At 38.9% G+C, this 23945-nt stretch overlaps 1 protein-coding gene across 1 annotated transcript in view; it reads left to right on the top strand.

Annotated features, from left to right (window-relative positions):
- The window catches only part of pde3a (phosphodiesterase 3A, cGMP-inhibited), a 100201-nt gene that overhangs the window by 54175 nt on the left and 22081 nt on the right, over positions 1–23945 (top strand). Inside the window, exons 3-4 of the mRNA XM_072672786.1 lie at positions 14327–14590; positions 23497–23654. Coding sequence (XP_072528887.1) covers positions 14327–14590; positions 23497–23654 — 422 coding nt within the window. The remainder of the gene's footprint in view (positions 1–14326; positions 14591–23496; positions 23655–23945) is intronic.

The following is a 23945-nucleotide window of genomic DNA, read 5'->3' as shown; positions in this document are numbered from 1 at the left end:
CACTTTTACACATCTCCACAGATAGGGTTTCTTATTGACACAAAAATGGTTCTTTGGCAACGCTCGAAGGACCCTCATTTTTGAAAGTGTGTAATATGTAACTTAGGTGGAGCGTGCATGACATCTCTCACAAGAACTGTGGAATGCTGTGTACCCTTAGCAACGTTTGTGTACAGTCTTGTCATAGTTATCTACCTTTTCAGCCACGGTGATTTATTCACAATCAAAGTGCAATTTGTGTTTATGACAGTGGGTTGAAAGTGAATTGCACTCCACAACTGTAGGGGGAGCCCGATGGCAGAAAAATGTAATTCTTATATAATGCTCCATAAGGCAAATAAATGGAATGTTCTTAAATGGTCAAACTGGGCAAATGGTCAAATCCTGACCTTAACCCAACTGAGCATGCTTCACTTACTGATGACAAAACTGAAGGCAGAAAACCCCACAAACCAGCAGCAACTGAAGGCAACTGCAGGGAAAAAAAATCTCAAGGGAGGACACTTTGAGAATAGAGTGTTTGATTATAACCCTGGGTTCCAGACTTCAGGCAATTACTGACTGCAAAAGATTTGCATCCAAGTATTAAAAATGATACTTTATTAATTTTATGTAATGTTTATTATATTAATTTGTAAAATTACTTTTGATCCTGTACTAATAAAGGGGGTATGCTAAAGTGGCTGTAATATATCAAGGCTAAATGTGATATTTTTATAAATAAAGTCACTTCGATCAAATATTGATTGCTTCATTTCAAATCCATAGTGGTGGATATTATGGAATTGTGTCACTGTCCAAATATTTATGGACCTGTGTGTAGGTAAGTGTGTGTATTTCGAATTCACTGACTCTGTCATAAGACACACAGAGGTTTAAACATGAGGAGTAGCACCACTGAGTGATCAGGATAATAACTATGACACTGATGGTGCATTCTCTGCAGTCTTTCTCTTCCATGCCTTGGACCATGTAGGTTTTTTGTAAGTTGACCTTTTGGAGCTAACCCCACTACAAAACCAGAAACCCAATAACTGGTCTCAGATGGGCATAAACAGGACCCTTTTATTTTTTCTTTTGAAAAGTCTCTATACAATAAAGAATCACATTCCTATCCCTGTTTGAGGGACCATGTGTTGACTCCTGGCTTCCATCATAAGGATTTAAATCATAAGCCACTAGAGAAGTGCTGGGCAATCGTCAAAGAGAGCCTAATGTAAGGCAGGGTTTACAGGAGTGCATGGCACGTACATTAAGCTGAACCTGACAAAGCAACTGTTCATCATTGTGTCCTGCAATAGTGCTGTCATGGGTAAGAGAGTCAGCCAGGGCCCACAGGAAAATGTATCGAGCCTCTGCAGGGCCATGTGACCAACTGCTGATAGCAGGCCACACAATAAGAGACTGGTGTATGTGTGTGTGTAGGAAGGAAAATAATAAAAAATTGTGATTAGTTTTGATATTGTCATTCCAGTATAGATTACAATGTGAATGTTTTGATTAGATTTTTTGGTTGGGTTTTGCAAGATTTCCTTGCAGAAACTGATTTACACCCATTGATTTGCAGAGGCACATTTTCCCCTAGAGGTAACATGGTAATGTATGCAGGGTCACAATACCAGCCGCTGTTTGTTTTTTTCCGCAAAGGAAACATTGACTGACATCATGGCACAAGGGTGTGGGTCACTGTGTTAGGGAGCTTAAAGTGGTGGTGGTGTAGGGACATTAGGCCCAAACAACTGTGTATTGGGCGGGCTGTGAGTAGAAAAACATGCATTCGAAAAAATATATTTTTTTCTACTCAAATGCTGGATTGAGCCTGTTGGGTTATTTCCACAGCGCTGGGTAGGTTTTGTGAAGTCCAGCCACTGGCTTACTGGCTTTTTCACAGTATTAAACTTGGTTGAGTGGTTGATCTGCTTTAATTAAAAGCATCTGAAGAAGTAAATATTAGTAATTAACAGTGCCTGAACAGCAACAGAAGCTGATTAAACAGATTTTCTTTAGGCAGCAGTATACACGGATGATTTTTTATTGAAGTAAACTTGCAGAAAGTCTCAACATATTTTACTATTTATGCTATAAAAAACAAATCAATATTAAATGTTTTTTTTTTATCAAGTATAACCAATAGATTACAAATGACCATTGATTAGTATTATTATTGTCTGAAGCTATTGATGTGTTACTGATAGGATTAGCCAATGTTAGGTTCCTATACAGTTATACTGTCTTACTGGAGGACCACTGCAGCCCATTTCAGGATGTTTGTCTGTAGCAAACAGTATTTTTAAGTATTGATCAACATTATCTGTGTAATAATTAGTGCTTGCATTCATTACACAGTTTTTAGGATTTTGACACTGTTCCAACTCCTGAATGGGTAGTTTGATTAAGAATGGTGTGGTGGTATATAGCTGGTGGTATATAGCTTTTTGATTTAACAAATATTTTCCATGTAGCAACCACTTCTTTCCAATGTCTTATAGGTATGAATGGTAGATTTTTGTTGGCAGTTTTTGCACCCCTCTTGTGTTTTTATGATACTAGTACACTAGAAACAGTCTTGCACTCCACTCATCTAGCAACTGCAGAGCAATCTCCAGGAGCACCATAGCAACTGCCTAGGAGCAGCAAAGCAGCCACTTGGAACAGCACAGCAATGATCCAGCAAAGTTAGGAATGTCTCTTGAAGCCATTTCTAAAGCCCAAGCCCAAGTTCAAGTTGTTGGGAGGTGTAGCCACTTATCTAGAAGAAGACCCAAAGTGTCACCCTCAACTGAAAGGAAATAATTTTGGATGATCAGGAACAGCCTAATGACCAGCAAGGCCCAGAACTGAAAGCTGCTGCCATGAACTGAAAGCTGCTGCAAGACCAGTGTGACTGTAAAGCATGCTGTCCAAGAAAGCAGTCCCTGGTCCAAATCTTGACAAAGGTTTTTGCGCTGGCCACATGGACAAAGACAAGGTTTTCTAGGGGAAAGCTTTATGGTCAGATGAGACAAGGAAGAAGATATAAAAGTGAGTCATTCCCCAAGAATTCTGTACCAATTGTTAGGCATGGTGGTGGTAGCAACATATTTTTTAGGGCGGACTACCTTCTTCTGAGAATTGTTCCACATAACCTCAAACCATCTACAAGGTAGTTAAAGCAAGTGGAAAAATTGGGACAATTCCAACAGGATAGTGATCCCAAACACACATCAAATGTGGTTGCGGAATGGATAAAGCAGGCTAAGCATTCAGCGTTTGGAATTGCCTTCCCAATGCCCTGTCCTAAAATATGTGTACTATGCCTTAAAGTCTGGATTGTGCTAGGACAGCGACAAACTTTCTAACCAACTTGCTAACCAAATACTAGCTGTGCTGTATTTTGGAACCTGTAGGGGTAATTTTGACTCTAATTGTGACTCAAATTGTGCACCAAAATCATGTTTTTCAATTAGTTGTGTAACATATTACTATATATTGTATAACTATGTTCAAAGAAATCATTGAAAGCTAAATATTGCCAGGACCTTGTCCATGACAAGTGTATGTAAATGTCAGACTGCAATAGTAAAAATTATAAATTGCAAAATAAATTGGGTTGTCTTTGCATCATCTATTCATGATTGCTAGATAACACAGGTTTTTAAAATGAATAGTTTTATTGTTATATTGACCATAGCCCGACACTCATTTTGCAAGTTTGTGTTATTGATGCCCCTTTTACTAGCTATCATAAATAAAGCCTATTCTAATGTAACTGATGCCTTTGCTACTTTAATTAATGCCTTTGCTTTAGTGGTCTAATATGTATTTTTGGCAGGTTATAGGTATAGGTGGCTATAACCAAAACATATAGCTATGAGCTATTATTACCTTGTCTTGTTATCATTACCTTGTCTCTTGTGTGGATGACTTTCTTTTAAATATTTACAAATGTCCATTACTCAGTGCAAAAAAACAAAACAAAACAAAATAAACTGGCTGGGACTGAAAGCGTTCGCTTCTCACTTTTGGTAGCACGCAGGGGCATTATAGGAAATGTAGCAACTGTAATGAATTTGTGTGGCAATCCAGGATAAAATTTAGAATAATGTTTTACTATTGTGATTTTAGGAGGGCACAGTAATTTGTTTATGATCTTAATGATTACCCTGTCTTTGCAAAGTGACAGAATACAAGGTAGAAATATGTTTAGTTAATTTTGTCTTTCTGTGTTTTGTTTGCACTGTTTGTTACATCTTTAATAGGTTTATTATAACTTGCTTTTATACTTAAGCGGTGGTATGCAAATGTAGGCACCCCTGGTCAAAATATTCTGTTACATTACAGTACTGTGAATAGCTAAATGAGCAACAAATGACCTGATTTCCAAAAGGCATAAAGTTAAATCTGACACAGTTTTGTAATATTTTAAGCCAGGTGACTTTTCATCTTCTACAGTTTCAAAATAACTAAAAATGAAAAGGGCAAAGGTTTGGCCACCCTGCATGGTCAGTAGTTAGTAACAACCCTTTAGAAAGTATCACAGCTTGTCAATTCTTCTTGAAGCCTGCTAGATTCTGTCTTGTGCGCACCGCTTTTTATCCACTAGTTTATCCACTAGTTTATCCACAGATTTTCCATGATATTTAGTTCAGACAGACAGCATTCACTAAAAGTGAATCCCAGACCACAGATTTCAGGAGGACCATAGATCGGTGCTATGGGCTGCTCGCAGGCTCAAAAACAGCTTTCACACTTGTGTGATTAGGGGCGAGAGCACATCTAATTGTACCCTCTCAGACTCCGGTTGCTGTGACATGGCTTGCGATTCGAACTTGCGACCTTGGGCCATAGTGGCAGCACATTAGATCACTGAGCCACTTAGAGCCCACGCTATTCCACAGTCAGAGCCGTGGCCAGTTGGCAGTGCAGTTTAAACAGTGCACTGTTTAAATAGTGCATAATACTGTAGATTTATCTGTAAGGTGTTTAATGTGTAAAATTTGCCATGACAAAGAGAATAAACCTTCCTAAATACTATGACCTCATTTGATTTAACCTCATCAAGTCAGTCCCAGCAAATTGTTGTTCTCAAATTAGTGCTGTTGATTTAGATACTTCACAGTTCAGCTTCTTCCTCCACACACATCATAGCAGTGGAACCTGATCTAGCTTCCTCTGCTGAGGTGTGAGTTGATGAAAGAGCTGAACAAATCAGTGGCGTTTCCTCTGTTACACATGGTTGCACCCGTTATGCCGGTGGATGTAGTTCACCATCTGTGCAGCGGATCGCTGTTTTCTGCATGATGAGTCCTTATGCCACTGTTCCTTTTGTGGAGCTCCACAGTGAGGAAAAGCATGCGTCTGAACATTTGTGTTTGAAACTGGAACTCTCACTCTGAATCATGGCTTTACCCATTATCATTGTAAAGGAAAGCACTGTATTGTTATATCTTCTTCTTCTATCTATCTTCATCTATCTATCCATAGCTAATTATCTATCATTTATAATAAAAAAACGTTTTGCATTATATATATATATATATATATATATATATATATATATATATATATATATATATATATATATGCACTTATTTTTTACGTTTGATAAGCTACAGAGGATATTTTTACTACTTCTCAATTTTAGAAAAGCTAAGATTTGTCCTTTGGGGACTGTATCTGCATATTTTTTCTCTTCTTGTGTAATTTCTAACAAATTTTCCTGCTGTTTTAACTAAATGCTTGTTTTAATCTATTTTCCTATTTACATTCCTGAGAAACATTATTGTCTGGTCCCCGTTTGTGAGGTCAAAAGCCTAATAGGGCAGGACTGTTTGTATTACGTAAAATCCAAACCTATTAAACACATATCATACTCATACAAACCCCTTCTTTAGTCGATATTATCTGAATCCTATACAAAAACACATGGATACTACATATATCCATAGTCATATAACCATGACTAAAAGCCATTAAGTCTCGAGAGAGAGAGTCCAGTTCTGCGAGATAATAGGTGTATGCGACTTCCACAGGATGTCATAAAGGCAGGGGTGAAAAGGTGGATAATGTGTTTTGTTCAGCATCAGGTGAGAGTAAAGTGGAGCACTGGAATAAAACAGCTGCAGTATTCAAAGAAACCTCGGAATATCTTTACCATTTTTTGCACTTTTGTTCTATAAGCACAAGCTAATTTGCTTATTTAATGATCTAATCTTGCCTCAAGTGAATCTGTCATTACAGTACTAAAATATATGGATACAAACCTATTAAATGTGTATGTAACTTATAATTTCCAAAATTCTTTAAGAAAAAGAAAGAAAAGCCACTATTTACATCCAATATCTAGTCTAAATTCCATCCTTCATTAAATTAAATGAAGTAAGCTGCCCAGATAAGTCATTAACCCAGCCTGTGATCTAACCAACATACCAAACGTTTTGATAAGGTTGTTTGTTCAATGTTTATTTGTATTAAACACATTTCCAATATTCTTTTTTTCTATTCTAACAGTGTTTGTTGAATAATATTTATGTCTGCTGGCAAAAAAGAACAACTGTCAACATGACAAAAGGTAGTGCTATAAACACAGTGAGAAAATAAACTACATGCAACCAGAAAGTATTGAAAACCAAAACTAGAAAATAAACAAGGAGAGAGGCTAAGCTAACAGCTACAACTGAGACACTAAATAAACAAAGGAAAGGACGACTAATAAAGTACAAGATGTCAGGACAATAAAATATTCAAGGCAGCAAAGCTAGGGCACATGGGGCAAATGCAGTGCTGTGCAACTGGAATGAATGACTTGAAGGTTTACATAAGGGTGATAATAAACTTGAGATGGGATCCAGGTGTTAATATTTGGGCTAGGCAGAGCGCTGGGTTTGCACTGGCAAGCATGTGGTGTTGAGGGCAGCAGGGCAGCCTGGTCTCGAGAGAAAATGGTGCATATACGATTAAAAGACTATTCAATGATTTGTACAATGTATATTACTTACAGTGCAACCCTCATGCATATGTACAAATTACTGATGCAGTACAGACATGCATAAATCCACTTAGAGAATGTTACAAAGTATCCAGTGAAATCTTATGACCTGAACTTACACCTTAACCTAAACCTAAACTTCACCTACTCCTAAACCTAATTCTAATCTTAACTTAAACCTAATGTAACCTACACCTCAACCTAAACCTAAACTTCACCTACTCCTAAACCTAATTCTAACCTTAACTTAAACCTAATGTAACCTACACCTCAACCTAAACCTAAGCTTAACTTACTACACCTAAACCTAATTCTTACCTTAACCTAAATTTAACATAATCTACACCTCAACCTAAACTCAACATACTAAACACAATCCTATTTATAATCTTGACCTAAACATGACGTAACCTTATACTAACTTTATCCTAAACGTAACATAACCTACATCTCAACCTAAACTTCACCTACTACAATAAAAAAACTAATTCTAACCTTTACCTATCTAAACTTAATGTAACCTACACCACAACCTGAACTTATCATACTAAATGTTAACCTAATTCTAACCTTAACTAAATGTATTGTGACCTCCACCTCAACCAACACTTAATGTAACCTACACCTCAACCTAAACCTAAAATTCACCTACTAAACCGAATTCTTACCTTTACCTAAACTTAACATAACCTACACCTAAACCTAAACGTAATGTATCCTACACCTCAACATAAACCTAAGCGAAACTTTTTCTTATTCTTACCTTAACCTGAACTTAATGTAACCTAAACCTAAATGTCACCTACTACACCTAAACCTAATTCTTAATCTAATCCTTAGTCTAAACATAATGTAACCCACATTTTAACCTAAACCTAAACTTAACGTAACCTACAACACCTAAACCCTATTCTAACCTTAATCTAACCTAAACGTAGCCTAAATATTACCCTAACTTAATCATAGTAGAATGTGAAAGTCTTATCGTATCTAATTTCCCTTCATTCTAACTTTTTTAATTTTGTGGGGTAAACCTTCAACCATACATTTATGAGCAGACAGAGGCTGGTCAGCAGACTAGCTAGAATATGTTACAGAAGTCTCCCCCTAAGGAGCTGCACCTGAGGAGAAATGACCCTGCAAGGCTAGGTGGCCATGACCGCTAGACTACTGGCAATCAGGGTGGCATATGTCACCCCTTATCGCTCCTCCAGACCATAGTCCTCCCAGTAAACCAATAAATGAATTTGTCCTCCCCTCCTGTTCTACTAGGAAGGACCCTTTACTGCAGGTTCCTCGTTGATGATGAGCGCAGGAGAAGGTATCATACTGGACAGCATCATGCAGATGTCTGGGAACAGGCCTGACAAAAGAGAACTGCTATGAAGAAAAGACTGAATTGTATAAGTTATTGGATTGGTTATGCAAAAGAACTTTCAGAGAAAGTGCAGAGATTTTTTGGAAGGTAACCTGAGGTTGAGATTCTTGGAAGACGGCCATTAGGGTTCCCTGTGGGGCAATCTACTTGGTCTTCTGCCATCTGAGAGCCCTCTCCAGATGAACATGTGCTGACTCCCATACCTCTTTACTTTGGGAGAACTCCTCTCCTGCTGGCACATCCCCACAAGCTAGAATCCATGGAAACAGGTCTGACTGCTACAACAGGTATCATTGCAATGGAGGGAGTTCTGAAAAATAATGGCTCAGGAAACATACTCAGTCCATAGAAGCAACCTACACCAATCTCTAATGGCCTGCACAGAAACTGCACAGATACTGCCCAAGTTCCTGGTTCAGTTTTTCCACCTGACCATTAGCTCCTGGATTATGTTCAAATATAAGACTGCGTCCTTCAGTGTCAGTAAAGATTTTGGTGCCTTTTACCTTCTGTAAAAAGAGCCATAAAAATAAACTTAGGTTATATTAACCCCATGTGAATTGACATGTGGGTAAATATTCCGTCATGTCCATGTTTCATACAGAATGAAGTCGCTCGAGAGGGCATTTCATTTTGTTGTGCATGGCACTGATACCTCTTGTCGTTTAAATCTGTGACAAACCTTAGTGAAATCCAGAAGCTAAGCCAAAGGATTCTGACAGCTTTAGGCAAATTAGTTACATGTCCATAACATGACATGTTCATCAGCAGGCTACGCTATTGTTTAGTGTAGCCTATAGCCTACATACGTGTTATGCACTTGTAGCTAATTAAGATTAAGATAAGATTTCATCATTACTGTAAGTGGATTATGAGACTGGTTATCAAAATGTTGTTTTGGAGGTGACAGCAGTGCATAAACTGAGTAGCCACTCCCGTCTTAGTCATTTATGCCAAGAGTTCTTATCCTAAAAAACTATACCCATCCTAATAGGGCTCATGAAGGCCCCGTAGACCTGGGAGGTGAACAGTGGTCCCTGTTGGAGACAATATGCCATGGATTAAGGATCAGACAGAATGCTTTAAATAACAAAATCCACCCCTACTAGCTAAGTGGTTTCAGAGACTGAGGTGTTCTGGATCATGAATTCTGGACAGGGCATCTGCTTTGCCATTCCTGGATCTGGGCATGGAAGAGGTGGTTGTGCTGATGGTTGTGATGTATTGTGGTGGTCTGTGTAGATAATTAAAGAGTGGATGATACTCATCAGGCCAGTGGTGCCTAGATTTATTGCCTCTAGAACATTATTGAGGAACACCTTCATCAGGGAGGAGTTCCCTGATGATGGCTGGCGAAACTCTTTAGCAGTTTATCAAAAAAAAAAAAAAAGCTACCAACACAGCTCAAAAGGCAAGCCTACTAACACAATTTGAGAAAATAAATCAAACAAAAAAATCAGGAAGTAAATAAATAGAGGCTTAACTAACAGCTATAACCAATGAGCAAAACAAACAAATGGAAGCAAGGCAAACAAAGCACAAGACAGCAAGAGGCAGCAGCAAAAAGCCACATTGAGTAAGTGCATTGCTGCACAAATGGAATGAATAGGTTTACATAGGGCAGGGGTGACAAATAACAGAAGAAAAATCCAGTTGTTAATATTTATGGGAGGCAAAGACAGACTGGTTAGAACATTGCACTTGTTTGAAGGGTAGTTCCATTAAAAAGTGCAGAATTCATACAAGCATGTCACTATAAAATTAGCTTTTTAAATTATGAATATGCTTTTTTACATTAGTTATTAGAATTAAATTAATTAAAATTATTATTTATAATTTTATGAGGGGGTTGGCCCTTATGCAATACATTTATTGTAACATATTGTATTTGGAATGTATGAAAATGACTAATAAAGGTTAACATTTTAAAAATACACTTTAAAAGCAGATTAAAAACAGTAGTTCCCTAAAATGCTTTACAACTAAACTGTCTAATATTATTACAAATATGCATTTTGTCAAACAAAGTGACTGACTGAGGCACTTTGCTAAAATGCACATGCATTGTATTTTGCCACAAAGCTACAAGGATATCTCCTGCAGAGAGAGGATGTGACCTTAGGTTATCTGAAGCTGTGTCTATCTTGCTTGAAATATTATTGTAAAGGGAAGTGGCCATGTTAATCACACTCTGGCTCAAGCTGTAGTCAGAAGCTGCTACCACCTTAAATGCACCCGGCTCACGCTGTAGTCAGATGTTGCTGCTGGGTTAATCACACCCTAGCTCGCATTGTAGCCAAATGCTGCTATCGCCTTAATCACACCCTGTCTTACACTGTAATTAAATGCTGCTAGCGCATTAATCACACCCTAGCTCGCATTGTAGTCAGACTGTAGTTCGGCGCTGTTACCGCCATACACTGTAGTCAGGCACTGCTACCGCATTTATCACACAACCACACCACAGATCAAATCTCCTACCATGGTAATTGCACCCCAGTAGACTCTGGACCCACCATGACCCCGATCATGAAGAAGTGGATTGTACTTGCCTTATGATTAAACTAACAAAAAACAATGCTTTTAGATTACATTTTGTTGTGTATTTACAGATCTGTATATCTGTACACTCAATACTGGAAGAAACCACAGACTATGAAACTACTAAACATACATCCACACGGCATGCAGCAAAGCTTTTTCTTAACTGATTCTTCACTTCACTGTTTTTCCATGTTCTTCTCCAGCTGTTCCACTTGCTGTAGGGCAAGCGTGTTCCACCTCCACACCACTTTATTCATTTAGAAACTACTGTACACACACAGTCTCACAGTAGCAGCTGAATGAGGCCATTAATATATAAATATTAATATTAATAAATATTAAATATACCATTAATGGTCTGCAGAATATGTCTTGAACAGTTATTTTCTGTAAAACTTTGCATTATAAGTACATGAGTGCTTAAAGCTGCTCAATACTCAACAATACCCCTGCTGCCAAATGTCCCCACTGCTATACCATGATCAAGGAGCCATCTGGCCCACAGCCAGTTCTATTTCCCCTAACCCCCTAAATGCCTGCTTCACAAACTCATCCCAAGTTCAAGTTTATTTATTTAGTACTTTTAGCTGTGGCCGTTGTTATATAGCTATACAGGGATCCAGGTCCAAGGCCCAAGTGAGCAAGCTAGTGGTGACAGTGGCAAGGAAGAACTCCCTCAGTGCGAGAGAAAGGAACCTTGAGAGGATCCAAGACTCCAAAGGGGAACCCATCAGGGACGGAGCCAGACATTTTAAACATCTAGGGCTTAGCCCAAATGTCCAGGACCATGCTCATCTTGAAAGATTCAGGTAGATATAAAGCTAATTAAATATTCACATTCACACAAAATCCAGTGTATCAGCCAGGTTGTGTAGAGTTGCAATACTACACTTAGTATTAAGCTAATAAAAATGTATGAAAAGAATAAGAACTTACAATTAGGCTATAATTTTTAATACAACATAATGTTTTAAAAGAAGTGTCATCTAAGTTTGCTTAACTAGCACTGTACTGTACACAGTAAAACTCAACTAACCAGACCTCTCAAGAGTTCTGATGTTAGCCAGCGAGCTAACCACAGCTAATGTTTTATCAAGCTAAACACAGAAAGCAGAATAGTGATGAAGGTCTCTTCAATCGAATCGCAACAATATGTCCTGACTTTGACTTTGAGTAGGCAGCATTTCTTATGTTTCAGACACAGCCACAGACTCTGTTTGGGGCCTCTGCTGACCAAATCTTGAGTATTAAATGGGTTTATTTTAAATCAGGCAGATGCAAAAACTGCTCTCAGACCTTTGGGGACCATGCGTTTGTTTGTGGTATTTGTGATTTTGTGATTTTGTTCTGTACACTGCGTTCCAAATTATTGTGCAAATTATATTTTTCTCAGAATTTCCTAAATGGTGGATGCAAAGGTTCTCAATTGAGTTAAGGGCAGGGGAGAATGGTGGTCACTGGTGTATTACTGTTTTGCTTTTACACAAATTTCAAACATTACATTTCTTTACATTACATGTGCTTATTTGCAACATGGTTGGGCATAAATTAATCTGTTTAGTCCTTTTCATTTTTTTCTTTGAATGTAAACAATTGAAGAAATGTTTTATCCATGCAGGCGATAATTAAAGCAGCTCAGCGGCTTTAAAACAGCGTTTACACTTAGCAGACTTTTCTAAATTTACCAAACTCTCAGACTAAGTGCTCCCTGGTCAAGAACAAGAAGCTAGTCAAACAAGAAGCTAGTGTGAAAGTGCCGTGAGTTACTGTAGGCTTTCTGTCAGCTCGAAACCAGTCATGCCATGCATTACTGAGATCACAGTTCCATACACCAACACTCTACTGTGGTTTACTGTTGGTATGATACACTTATTGTGCAATATTGTTTGATATCACTCAATCAGATGTAGCAGAACCCCTGTTGTCCAAATTCCACTCATGAAATATCAGTCCACAGAGAAGCCTTTATGCTCTTGCTTGTGGTTTTCGACTGAGTTATCCCATAGATAATCTAATGGTGGAAATGTAAATACTGACCTTTACTGAGTTCTTTTGTGATGCTAGCCACTTTTCGGAAGATTCACCACTGTCTTCATTTGGGGGCAAAGGTTCACTTTATGGAGTCCCAGAGCCTTAGAAAACATTCAAATACACCAAACTAATGTATTTGAATAACTTTCTCCTCTTTCCAGGATGTCAGTTTTGTGGGAGTGGTGCACAGTTTGTCAGTGCTTTGTCTACACTGCTGGAAAGGTTTAATTTAAGTGATATTTATGTTTAAATGCACTAGTACTGCAGGCATATGAATTCCAATGATCACAAATTACGTCAGTTACTTTATACAAGACTAGTGGGTGTTGAACAGCATTTTACTTTCATTGATTAAAGGTGTTCAGCTGTTTTTTTAAGTACTTCAGTAGTAAGAGTAGACAGGTGCTGATCTAATATTTGACTTTTTGTTTAATGATAAATTATTGACAGTTGTGTTGCCAGTTAATGCTATAGTAAAGTACTTTTATCTCAAATATGTGCATAATGGATTAATACTTTGTGTTTTTTTTAATGACCATCTGTGGTGTGTCTAATATTAACTTATGCGATTCGAATTGGCCAGTCTGATAATCTGCTCATAACATATCATTTAAACTTGCATGCAGTAGCCTTCTCCTTTCTCAATTCTGAACACAATGAGGTTTTGTAGGGGCACAGTCAAAGTGTTGCTTTAGTAGTTATGTGGTAGTTTTGTTCATGCTCCTGAAATAAGTATAGTGCAATGCTCTACAGCTTTCATCTAGGCTAATATTGTTCAATACTAGATGTGCTGTCATTTGATCATTTCTTTGAATGAGTATGCAATTATTCATTTCAGGAGCATTAACAAAACTACTACATAACTGCTAAAGCAAAGCTGAGAGTGGACAGTCTATTATAAATAAGTACCTTGAGCCAATAGTAATGCAAAACAATGTTGTCTACAAATACAGTATAAACAAACTAAACTATGCCCGTTAAAGCCTTCTGTTCCACAACTGAGATAACAAAGAGACACTAAGGAGGAACCTTAACCAACCAAGCTTAGCATACTGAGCAGAAGAAGTGTATTGAAACTGCATTCTGAATAACGGAAGTAAACTACAATATTAAGCTGTCACTGTTTTATTCTATCCTTGTGTTGTTCTTGCTGTTCTTTCATCATAGTTGTGTTCAATTCCTTTCGATCTCTGCCTCTCACACCGAGCGTCATTTGCTGTGTGACTAAGCCATTACATCAGCCCTACATAGCGTCACCACTGAGGTGTAGATGATGCTGTGGATGATATTGCTCACATGTCCTTTGTTCTATCTCCCCCTCCCCCTTTCTCTCTGTCTTTTCCCCTTATACCCCCCCCCCCCCTCTCTCTCTTTCTCTCTCTCTTTCTCTCTCTCTCTCTTTGTAGTCATCTGGCACAAGTGTGTTGGTGGACATTGCAGTGATGGGTGAAGCCCATGGGCTGATCTCAGACTTGTTGGCTGACCCTTCACTGCCCCCAAACACCTGCAGCTCACTACGGGCTGTCAGTAATCTACTCAGTACCCAACTCACCTTCCAGCCCCTTCACCATCGGCCACGCCTCTGCCCCCTGCTGGCCTTCAGCGATGGACACACCTGTTCAGACTCTGAAGAGACTCCTGAGAGGAGTGAGAGACTAGCAATTCCTAAGGTAGGACCTAGTGTTTTAATCCTGATTGGGCTACGCTGTATGTTTATGTGAGAATACGAAATGTGCACTGCAGCGTGTCTGTCACTGGATAAAGAGATGGACTGAGATGAAAGGTGGTTGTGTATTTTTTTTCCTTCATCTATTTTATTAATGACTACTTCCATCCCTGTAAAATGTGAAAAAAAAACTTCCAGTGTGTTAAAATGCGCTCTGCCACAGACTAATACACCCTATCGCTCTCATGTGCATACACACTCAGGCACACACTCCCCAGTTCTCACGCAGGCCAGCATGGCCTATAATGATACCCATGACGCACCTTCTCGAAGGAACCTTTTAATGATTAACTGGCACAGCACTTAAAAATTTATGCTGGCACCGAAGATGTAGGATAGGCGAGTGTTATGGGCAAAAGTCACTACCTCGCAGCTCTCAAGTTGTGTACACGTGCTACAACATCTTAGCAAACATTGAGAGATGTTTATTAAAAGCCCCTTCATTAAATCAGACCCTTATGTAGGTCACACAGTGCTGTGCACTGATCCTAAACAGACCGCTGCTAGTAACCCAGCTGTGTAGCCTCCATTGACTGTCGTGGTTTTAAGTCTTGGATGAATATAAGGTGATTTTTTGACAGAGTGAAGAAAAACATTAACCGGATTGGTTCCTCGAGCGCTGTTTTATCTGTCACCTCTGCAGCTGTGTCAACAGAGACATCTCAGAATGAGACAGGATGAAAAGTAAGGAAAGATTTGAGTTCCAGTGTACTCGAATCCAGTAACCATAACACAATTTGCAGAAGGTCGCAGAAACCCCATGCTCTGCTTTCGCATTCCGAATAAATGCCTGTCTGGGTGTCAGATTTGGCTGTGGTTTGTAGATGGAAGTGTGGAAATGGTAGGAAGCAAATTTTAAAGCCTGCTTTATAATACACTTTCCCTAACTTCCCCACTAATATTCCAGGTTATCAGATTTTTTTTACTTTCTTAAGTGGCAAGTAAACAATGGCAAGTGAAAGGCTATGTCCCTGTTCACTTCATGTGTTGAGACGTATACGCGATTATGTTTGAATAGTCATCTCCTAGGCTTTTTACACTCTTTAAATAACCACTTTCACTAGTGTTTCTTTAACTCAGACACTGGAATGTATTTCCTAACTAAGCTAAAAGTGTTTACATACTGAGATCCTGATGACAGTCTATTTAAGTTAAGAATCTAAATAAAGCATGTTTTATATTTTGAATCCCGCCTTTTCCTGAGGTTGGACAACATTGTAGCAATGGCACATAGAAAAAAGAGATGTGCAGCATATATTGTCATATACATTCTAAATTAGGGTTGGGCAGTATACACTTTTTTCATAACATTACACACTCAATATAATACCATGGGATACGGTATTGCTGGAGGGCACTGGGAGTGAGTACGTTTACATGGCTTCCATACATCTAATGCTGCCTTATTTTAGAACCAAACATGCTTGCAGGGTGACAAAGTGAACACTGCACAGTTCTAAAGTATCTATTTAATAAATGTTTAACCATCAATCTAACAAATACAAAATGGAGTTTCAGTAATAACTGAAAGTTTGAGAGAAACTCCTCCACTCCATTACTATGCACTATAAAACTGTTCCTCTCCCTTCTCGCTCTCGTGACAAAAACTTGCACCCCACCACCACCCCTGCTCCTCCGGATGATCCAATTATACTCAACCGTTACCTGGCAGGGGGGGTTATGGCTTCGGCTCCCATCCGCTCAAAGCCCCCCAGAACTCCAGCCCAAATTTCTCAAGTTCTCCTTCCTTGCCTCAGCTAGCTGGGTCCGCAAATGTTTGAATGCTCTGAATCAGGAGAGAGAAGCTGGTTAGCATTAGCTAACAGAACAAAGTCTGGCTGACAGAAAGCATATTTATGATAATGACTCGAGCAACTGGTGACTAATGACCGAGCAAAGTGGAGAGACTGGTGTTGGGAGTAACAGGAAGGCGAAACGAGACTGCTGTGTTTGGACTCGACTCGGCTATCTAGGCTTAGATAAGTTAGCAAGCAGGCATGTTCCAGATAACTAAGGCTCAAATCACATAAGCATAAACATGAGGATGAAGCCAATATTTAAGAGCATATTTAAGTCGAGTGAACAGTCTTGAATGGAGTGTTTTTGACTGTTTTCAGGCACATTTAGTAGACTGGTTAATCCAGGTTTGTGTGTCTTTTAGACATATGTTTTTTTCCCACCTGTTTTCACCAATCACCAATCAGTGAGCTCCCACAGCGCCCCCACTTTGTGGCTCTCTTAAATGCACATGGGGGAAAGAGCTCATTTGGCCATGTACTAGCTAGACACAGAACAAATCTCTGACACATCAGACATTATTTTGAAATACATTTTTAAATACTGTATTATAACCCAAGCCTTTCCTAAATTACAATATATTTTTTCTCAATAACACAATCCTGTGTTCCACACCTCAAGTCTAATCTACCACTCTCATATAAACTGGTTAATGTGAAAATCTATCAGGGGAAATGAATTTGAACTCATACACCAAAGGGACGGTTTACTATTTGTAACAGTCCAGTCTCTTTGTGCTGGTAATTGCTAATTCTATCTACTAAAAACTTTCATGCAAAGGAACTTAATTATTAACATGATATGATCATTGCAATGCAAGACCATGTTTTGTTCAAACTTATTTTGTTATTTATTGGAATTAATGATTGACTAATGTTAAAATACACTCTTTCATTTTGTTGGATAGGTGGATATTGCATCTATGTAGTAAATCACAGTCGCTGTTTTAAAGTGAATGGGGTTTTCAGAGACACAAAATGTTATTAGATCACATGTGTGTCTAAATGTTTGTGGACACCTGCTTATTCAACATTTATTTGAGCTTATAAAGATATTTACAGTTGTGGTCAGACATGTACATACACTCATTATGAACATGAATGTCATGGCAATATTGTGCTCTCATTGAACTGTTTTTTTTCTGGGAGAGAATGAGTGTACAACATACATTTTTAACAGACAGAAAAACAAGAACATGGAGCACAGAATTTCAGGGGAGTTTCTGAAATCAACATTCAATGACAGAGATTATGCTGATTGTGCCCAAAAGGACCCAAAAGGTTTTTACTTGTCAAAGCAAAAGCTTTTTAACTTTCTCTCTCTGAATACAGCTGGCAAGTCAGGAATGCCATTTCTAAACAATTGCAGATTCCAAGATCATTCAGTTCAAACAACTGAATGTAAGTATCCCCAATATTTGAGTTTTTGACCAGTATAGCCATTTTTTCAAAGGTCTAGAAGAAGAACCAAACTATTATTTTCAGTTGAGAAGAAAACAGCCTCTACTGGCTGCATGTAGATGTCAGGCAAAGTATTTTTGTGCAGATCAGGTACTGAGACAAAATGGAGAAGAAGGCTTCTCATTGCTGAGTGCAGATGGACAAGACAGTCTCCTTCGTATCCATGGTGGAATAATACTTAGATATAATTATATAATAATACCTACATAATAAAGAGTGTAGTAATTACACAAGATGACCCCCCCCCAAAAAAAAATAAGTAAATAAATGAAGGAATACTGCATATTTGTTATTCAGATTCAGTTAGAGTAAACTAACATGTAACTGTTAACATGTTTATTGGTTGAATTTGTATCAGTACATTACTAATTAAATTCTAAAATTCTAAAAAGTCCAACAGCTCATCATCTTCTGCATGGGTGTCGCTGAGCAATTTTATCTCTTGTGGTGTGCACCCAGGGTAACTGAACACCTGTGTCAACACTTGTGTCTGGATTTAGCTAAATTTATCAATTTAGCTGAATTTATTAATTAGACGTATCTGGATTATTGTAGACATCTGTAGACATTGATAACATTTGCTCAGTTCTTCTGGGTAAACTGCTATACATATTCTAAGCAGTCCTCCTGAGCGGAGTAGATGAATTGAAATGGACTGTTGCTCAGTACTCCTAACATGTACCTCTACACTGAATGTCACAAACACTGGATAGTGTGTAAGAGAACAAGAGCACCGGGACCTTTGTCCCATCTGCAGAAGATGAAACACTGATTCCAACAGCTTACACCGAACAGCAGCTGACAGTACTTCAAACTGGATTTGTATCAGTGAACTGCACAAGAAAAAAACAACTTTCTTTCCACATATATTACAAATTTTATTGGTTTATTGCTGACTATGCACTTAGGAAACATGACCAAAGTACCACGTTACAATACTCCTGTCAGAGTAAGTTGCCACCCCATCTCATGAATGCTACTTTTACATTCTGTGGTTTCAAATGTCTGTTGAAGCAGATTGCAGCAGATTGTCTCTCAACATTTGTTGATTAAACAAATGATTAGAGATGCTAGCAGACCAATGACAGTGCTAATGACACCTTGCATTCACACAGGAAAAAAAGTCAGATACACAGATACACTGGTTGAAATATAAACGATAAGTTCTCATAATGCTCATCATAGCATCAGTTTACGGATAAAGCAGAAAAGCAGCTGGGTATACAAGCCAGAACAAGCCAAAATGCATTATTGAGCTAAATGCTACAGACTATTCATGAGGTTTTTGTCAGATTTTATTCAGTAATTTAAAACATATTTTTGAAACGATAATTTGACCTTTAAGAATTTGGTATCTCCTCATTAACTGTAATGGAAGCCATTAGCAGGTAACTGCCCTGCAGTGTTACAAAGATGGCCACCAAGTGAACAGACTGGCCTATAAAGACTTTGGTTCAGTTGAGCCTTTTCAGTTGTCATTAATGTGTCAGCAAAGGGATCTAATTTTATTGCGAAATAAATTTCTGTTTCTACAAATTAAGTATTAAAATATCAGTAAATAGAAATTTAGCATGCAGTAATTTCTTTTTAAAAGATGGGTTTACAAAAATGTACAAAAGATGTGTGCTGGACCCATTGGTTTTCCCAAATGGAAATTCCCTAATGCCACAACAATCAATGACACTGTGGAGAAACATGTGTCTATCCTCGAACTAGTGCTGGGCAATGTTACCTCACTTCATTCACTTCGATTACGATTAATGAACAATTACGTAAGCTGCATGAGTTGCTCAGTTGGCTCTGTGTTTCAGTTGTCCTGCTTCCACGCACCAAATCTGGGCATGTTATTATTGTTATCTGATTCAGTACAAAATATTATTAGCAATAAGTGGGGCACCAGTCGAACTGGACAAAAATAGCCTCAGAATGAGTCACGCTTCATGTTTAGCATTAATGACATGATAAAAATAGAAATGTGAATGACATTTTTTACAATATTTTGATATCTAAATGGTTTACCTAAGTACTATTACAAGTCAAGTCAAGTCATATTTATTTGTATAGTGCTTTTTACAACTGTTGTTGTTACAAAGCAGCTTTACACAACCAGTAATTAATAAAAGACAGAAATAAAGAAAAATAAAAGACATAAAAAGACCCCCAGTGAGCAAGCCAACAGCGACAGTGGCAAGGAAAAACTCCCTCAGAGCTGGAGGAAAAAATCTTGGGAGGGACTATTTATAGAACTATTTATAAATGATTAATAGTATTGAAGTTACCAAACCATCTATACTGTTGAACTGCTCTGGTGTGCAACATTTTCATAATCATAATATAATAATCATAGTGTAGTATAACTTAATATAGTCATGGCAGTGATGGTCAGAGTAATAAGTGTAATGATAGTTTAGACTTCATTTAGGTTTTAACATGGTCATTTGGTAGGTAGCAGTGGTAGGAGGGTGTGCCGCTGGTCTGGCATGGGTGGTGGTTGGGGGGTGGGCTTGCAGGTCGGACTGGTAGGTGGCAGCTGGTCTGACGCAAGTAGAGGGGACCTCAGCAGGTAGGCTTCCAGTAGGTCGGGCTGGGCCACCCCGCATTTACTCAGAGAAGGTAAAGAGACAGAGTTGATTCTGAATGGATTTAGAGAGCAGAGAATGTTGAGCAGTATCAGAGTGTGTCTGACGACTCCGGCAGGTCTGACTATAACAGCCTAAATAAAAGGAGAGAGCCAGAAGGTAACACAGACACGGGAGCACCCTGAAACACTAGCATCCATCTGCTCCACTTTCCACAAACCTGAGTGATCGCGTGCTAGTAGCGAGACGACAGCTCCAGCATCTTAGTATACTACAATTCCCTGTGTCCGGGACCGACAACCTTTAACTAAGGGGAAACCTTCATTAAAATGAATTACCAAAAGCTAAACTGAACAGATTAGTTTTCAGCCTAAGCAATACTAGCAATACACTTCCTGTGATATAAGGTTACAATTGAACATTGCACCACTGTAATAGTTTTCCTTAGGCTCTTTGTGTTTGTTTGTGTTTGTGTCTGCATCCCAGAGGTTGTAAAGTCTTTGTACCTTGGCAGAGGACACAGCAGGTCACACTTTAGGGAAGGATGCCCCCCCTTAAATGGCCAAGCATGCCATTTAATTGAGATTTGTGGCTTGGTTTAGTGGTTTAGGCTGTCAGTGTTTGGCAGACACAGCGTGTTGAGTATTTATGATACTTTTAGCCTAATCTGGAGTTTGGGAACTCCCTGACCTTTGAACCTTTTCTTCATTATCAGATGAAACCTTACAGGAGAAGTTGGGGCCTAGGTCTCTTTTTGCACTCAAGACCACACAATGTTGTTGTTTTTTTTTTTTTTTGGGGGGGGGGTGTTTAATTTCTCAGATATCAACAGATTTTATTCTGCTGAAATGATAGTTCTACTGCTGTGCCGATGGGTGCAAGCATTAGTACAGTAATTCCTCTGATGAATTGCTCCTAATTGATGCGGTGATCTAATGAATGCCCATTGTTAAAGACGTGAAGGAAATTTTCTCTTAGAACAGTCCAGTGTTGTCAACAGTGCTTGGTTCCCTCGAACAGTTCTGGATATTTACAGTGAGGCAAAAAAGTATTTAGTCAGCCACTGTTTGTGCAAGTTCTCTTACTTAGAAAGATGAGAGAGGTCTATCATTTTCATCATAGGTAGACCTCAACTAGGAGAATGAGAAAATCCAGGAAATCACATTGTAGGATTTTTAAAGAATTTATTTGTAAATTATGGTGGACAATAAGTATTTGGTCAATAACTAAAGTTCAATCCTTTGTAACCTAACCTTTGTTGGCAATGGCAGAAGTCAAATGTTTCCTGTAAGTCTTCACCAGGTTTGCACACACTGTAGCTGGTACTTTGGCTCATTCCTCCATGCAGATCTCCTGTAGAGCAGTGATGTTTTAGGGCTGTCGCTGGGCAACACGGACTTTCAATCCCTCCACAAATTTTCTATGGGGTTGAGGTCTGGAGACTGGCTAGGCCACTCCAGGACCTTGAAATGCTTTTTACAGAGCCACTCCTTAGTTGCCCGAGCGGTGTGTTTGGGATCATTGTCATGCTGGAAAACCCAGCCACGTTCCATCTTCAATGCTCTCACTGATGGAAGGAGGTTTTGGCTTAAAATATCACATGGCCATTCTTCCCCTAACACGGATCAGTCGTCCTGTCCCCTTTGCAAAAAACAGTCCCAAAGCATGATGTTTCCATCCCCATGCCTCACAGTAGGTATGGTGTTCTTGGGATTCAACTCTGAACCAAAAAGTTATATTTTGGTTTCATCTGACCACATGATATTCTCCTAATCCTCTTCTGGATCATCCATATGTTCTCTGGCAAACTTCAGATGGGCCTGAACATGTACTGGCTTAAGCAGAGAGTCCCTCTCTGCATAATGTGTTACTGATGGTAGCCTTTGTTACTATGGTCCCAGCTCTCTGCAGGTCATTCATCAAGTCCCTCCGTGTAGTTCTGGGATTTTGTTCACGGTTCTCATGATCATTTTGACCCCACAGGATGAGATCTTGCGTGGGGCCCCAGATCGAGGGAGATTATCAATGGTCTTGTATGTCTTCCATTTTCTTACAATTGCTCCCGCAGTTGATTATGGATTTATTTACAGAGCCATTCAAATTGATCAAATAAATGAATTATTACATTTTCACGTGGAGTGTGATGTAGTAACTAGGTGGATTGGACATGGACATTTTGTTCCAATTGATATATAGAATAAATATAAATATATATAAATATATATTTACAGATTTAACAGTGGCATCACTGCATGTATGCCCAGATAGAACAACCAATGCACTGTACAGGAGACCAGCTATAATTTTCATACTGTGTGTTGTTTGTGTTATATATTCTCTGTGTTTGCTTGTTTGTTTGTTTTTATGTGGTGTACAATAAAATTAACACAGCCATAAAGAAGGCCACACAAAAATGTGTGATCACCAGGACTATTAGGGGCATGCTTTCAACATGTAATTTGATACAGTGGAACAGATCAGCTGTCCCATTTCACCAATTACTGCTCATTACTACTCCTGCCATTGTCCTCCCTTGACTCCTCCACATTCATCTGGGGTGAGAGAGGAACAGCAATAAGGGAGGGGAAGGACAAATGTTTCTGGACACAGCCTAGGTGTTCTTTGCCTCCAGTTTACCACACAGAGGACAGTGATTTTACCCAATATACCGACCGATATACCAAACATGACCCATGATGGAGTAAATAACACTTGATCCAATTGATCGTCTACCTCAGCTGTTCCTGAGTTTATATGGTCGTGTTAGAGAAGGAAAACACTGAGAACACTGTGAACGTCTGGACCGGGGTTGTCTGGACACATGTGAACATCAGACTTTCCCATTTTAACAGTGTGTCTAATAACTCATAACATGTGATTGTCATGTACAGTTCTGACCAAATGTGTTGTTGCTAATCAGCTCTCACTTGAAACACACTGAAACAGACAACAGTAAGTGTGAATAATATAAAATCTGCTCTTGACTGAAGTTTCAAGTGTTTCTCTTGCAACAGCGATTACGGCGGAGTTTACCTCCTGGGCTACTCCGGCGCATCTCTTCTTCATGGACCACCACCACCTCTGCTACGGGGCTACCAACTATTGAGCCTGGCCCTGTAAGGCGAGACCACAGTGTGAGCACCAAACCCATCCATGACAGTCCCTCCAGCAGGTACTGCCCTCTCAATATTTAATCTCTTATGATGTCATAAGATTTTTATTATGTTCTTTGAATGGGTCTCCTAAGTCTCAGGACTTGGTAAGAAAATCTCATCATTTAGACTTAATAGACTTCAAACAGGCAGACATAAGTTGTGCAGGGAAATATTCAGGACTCATGTTACAAAATGCACAAGACAGTTTGTTTTCTATTTGACAAGGTGTTGCCATCATTACATTGTGTGCAGATCAACACGTGACGTAATGATGCAGTAACCGGTATGCACCACCAGAGGGACTCAGG

Source organism: Salminus brasiliensis, chromosome 2, assembly GCF_030463535.1.
Source record: "Salminus brasiliensis chromosome 2, fSalBra1.hap2, whole genome shotgun sequence".
NCBI classification, from domain to species: domain Eukaryota; kingdom Metazoa; phylum Chordata; class Actinopteri; order Characiformes; family Bryconidae; genus Salminus; species Salminus brasiliensis.
This window is presented reverse-complemented; position numbering and strand designations above follow the sequence as displayed.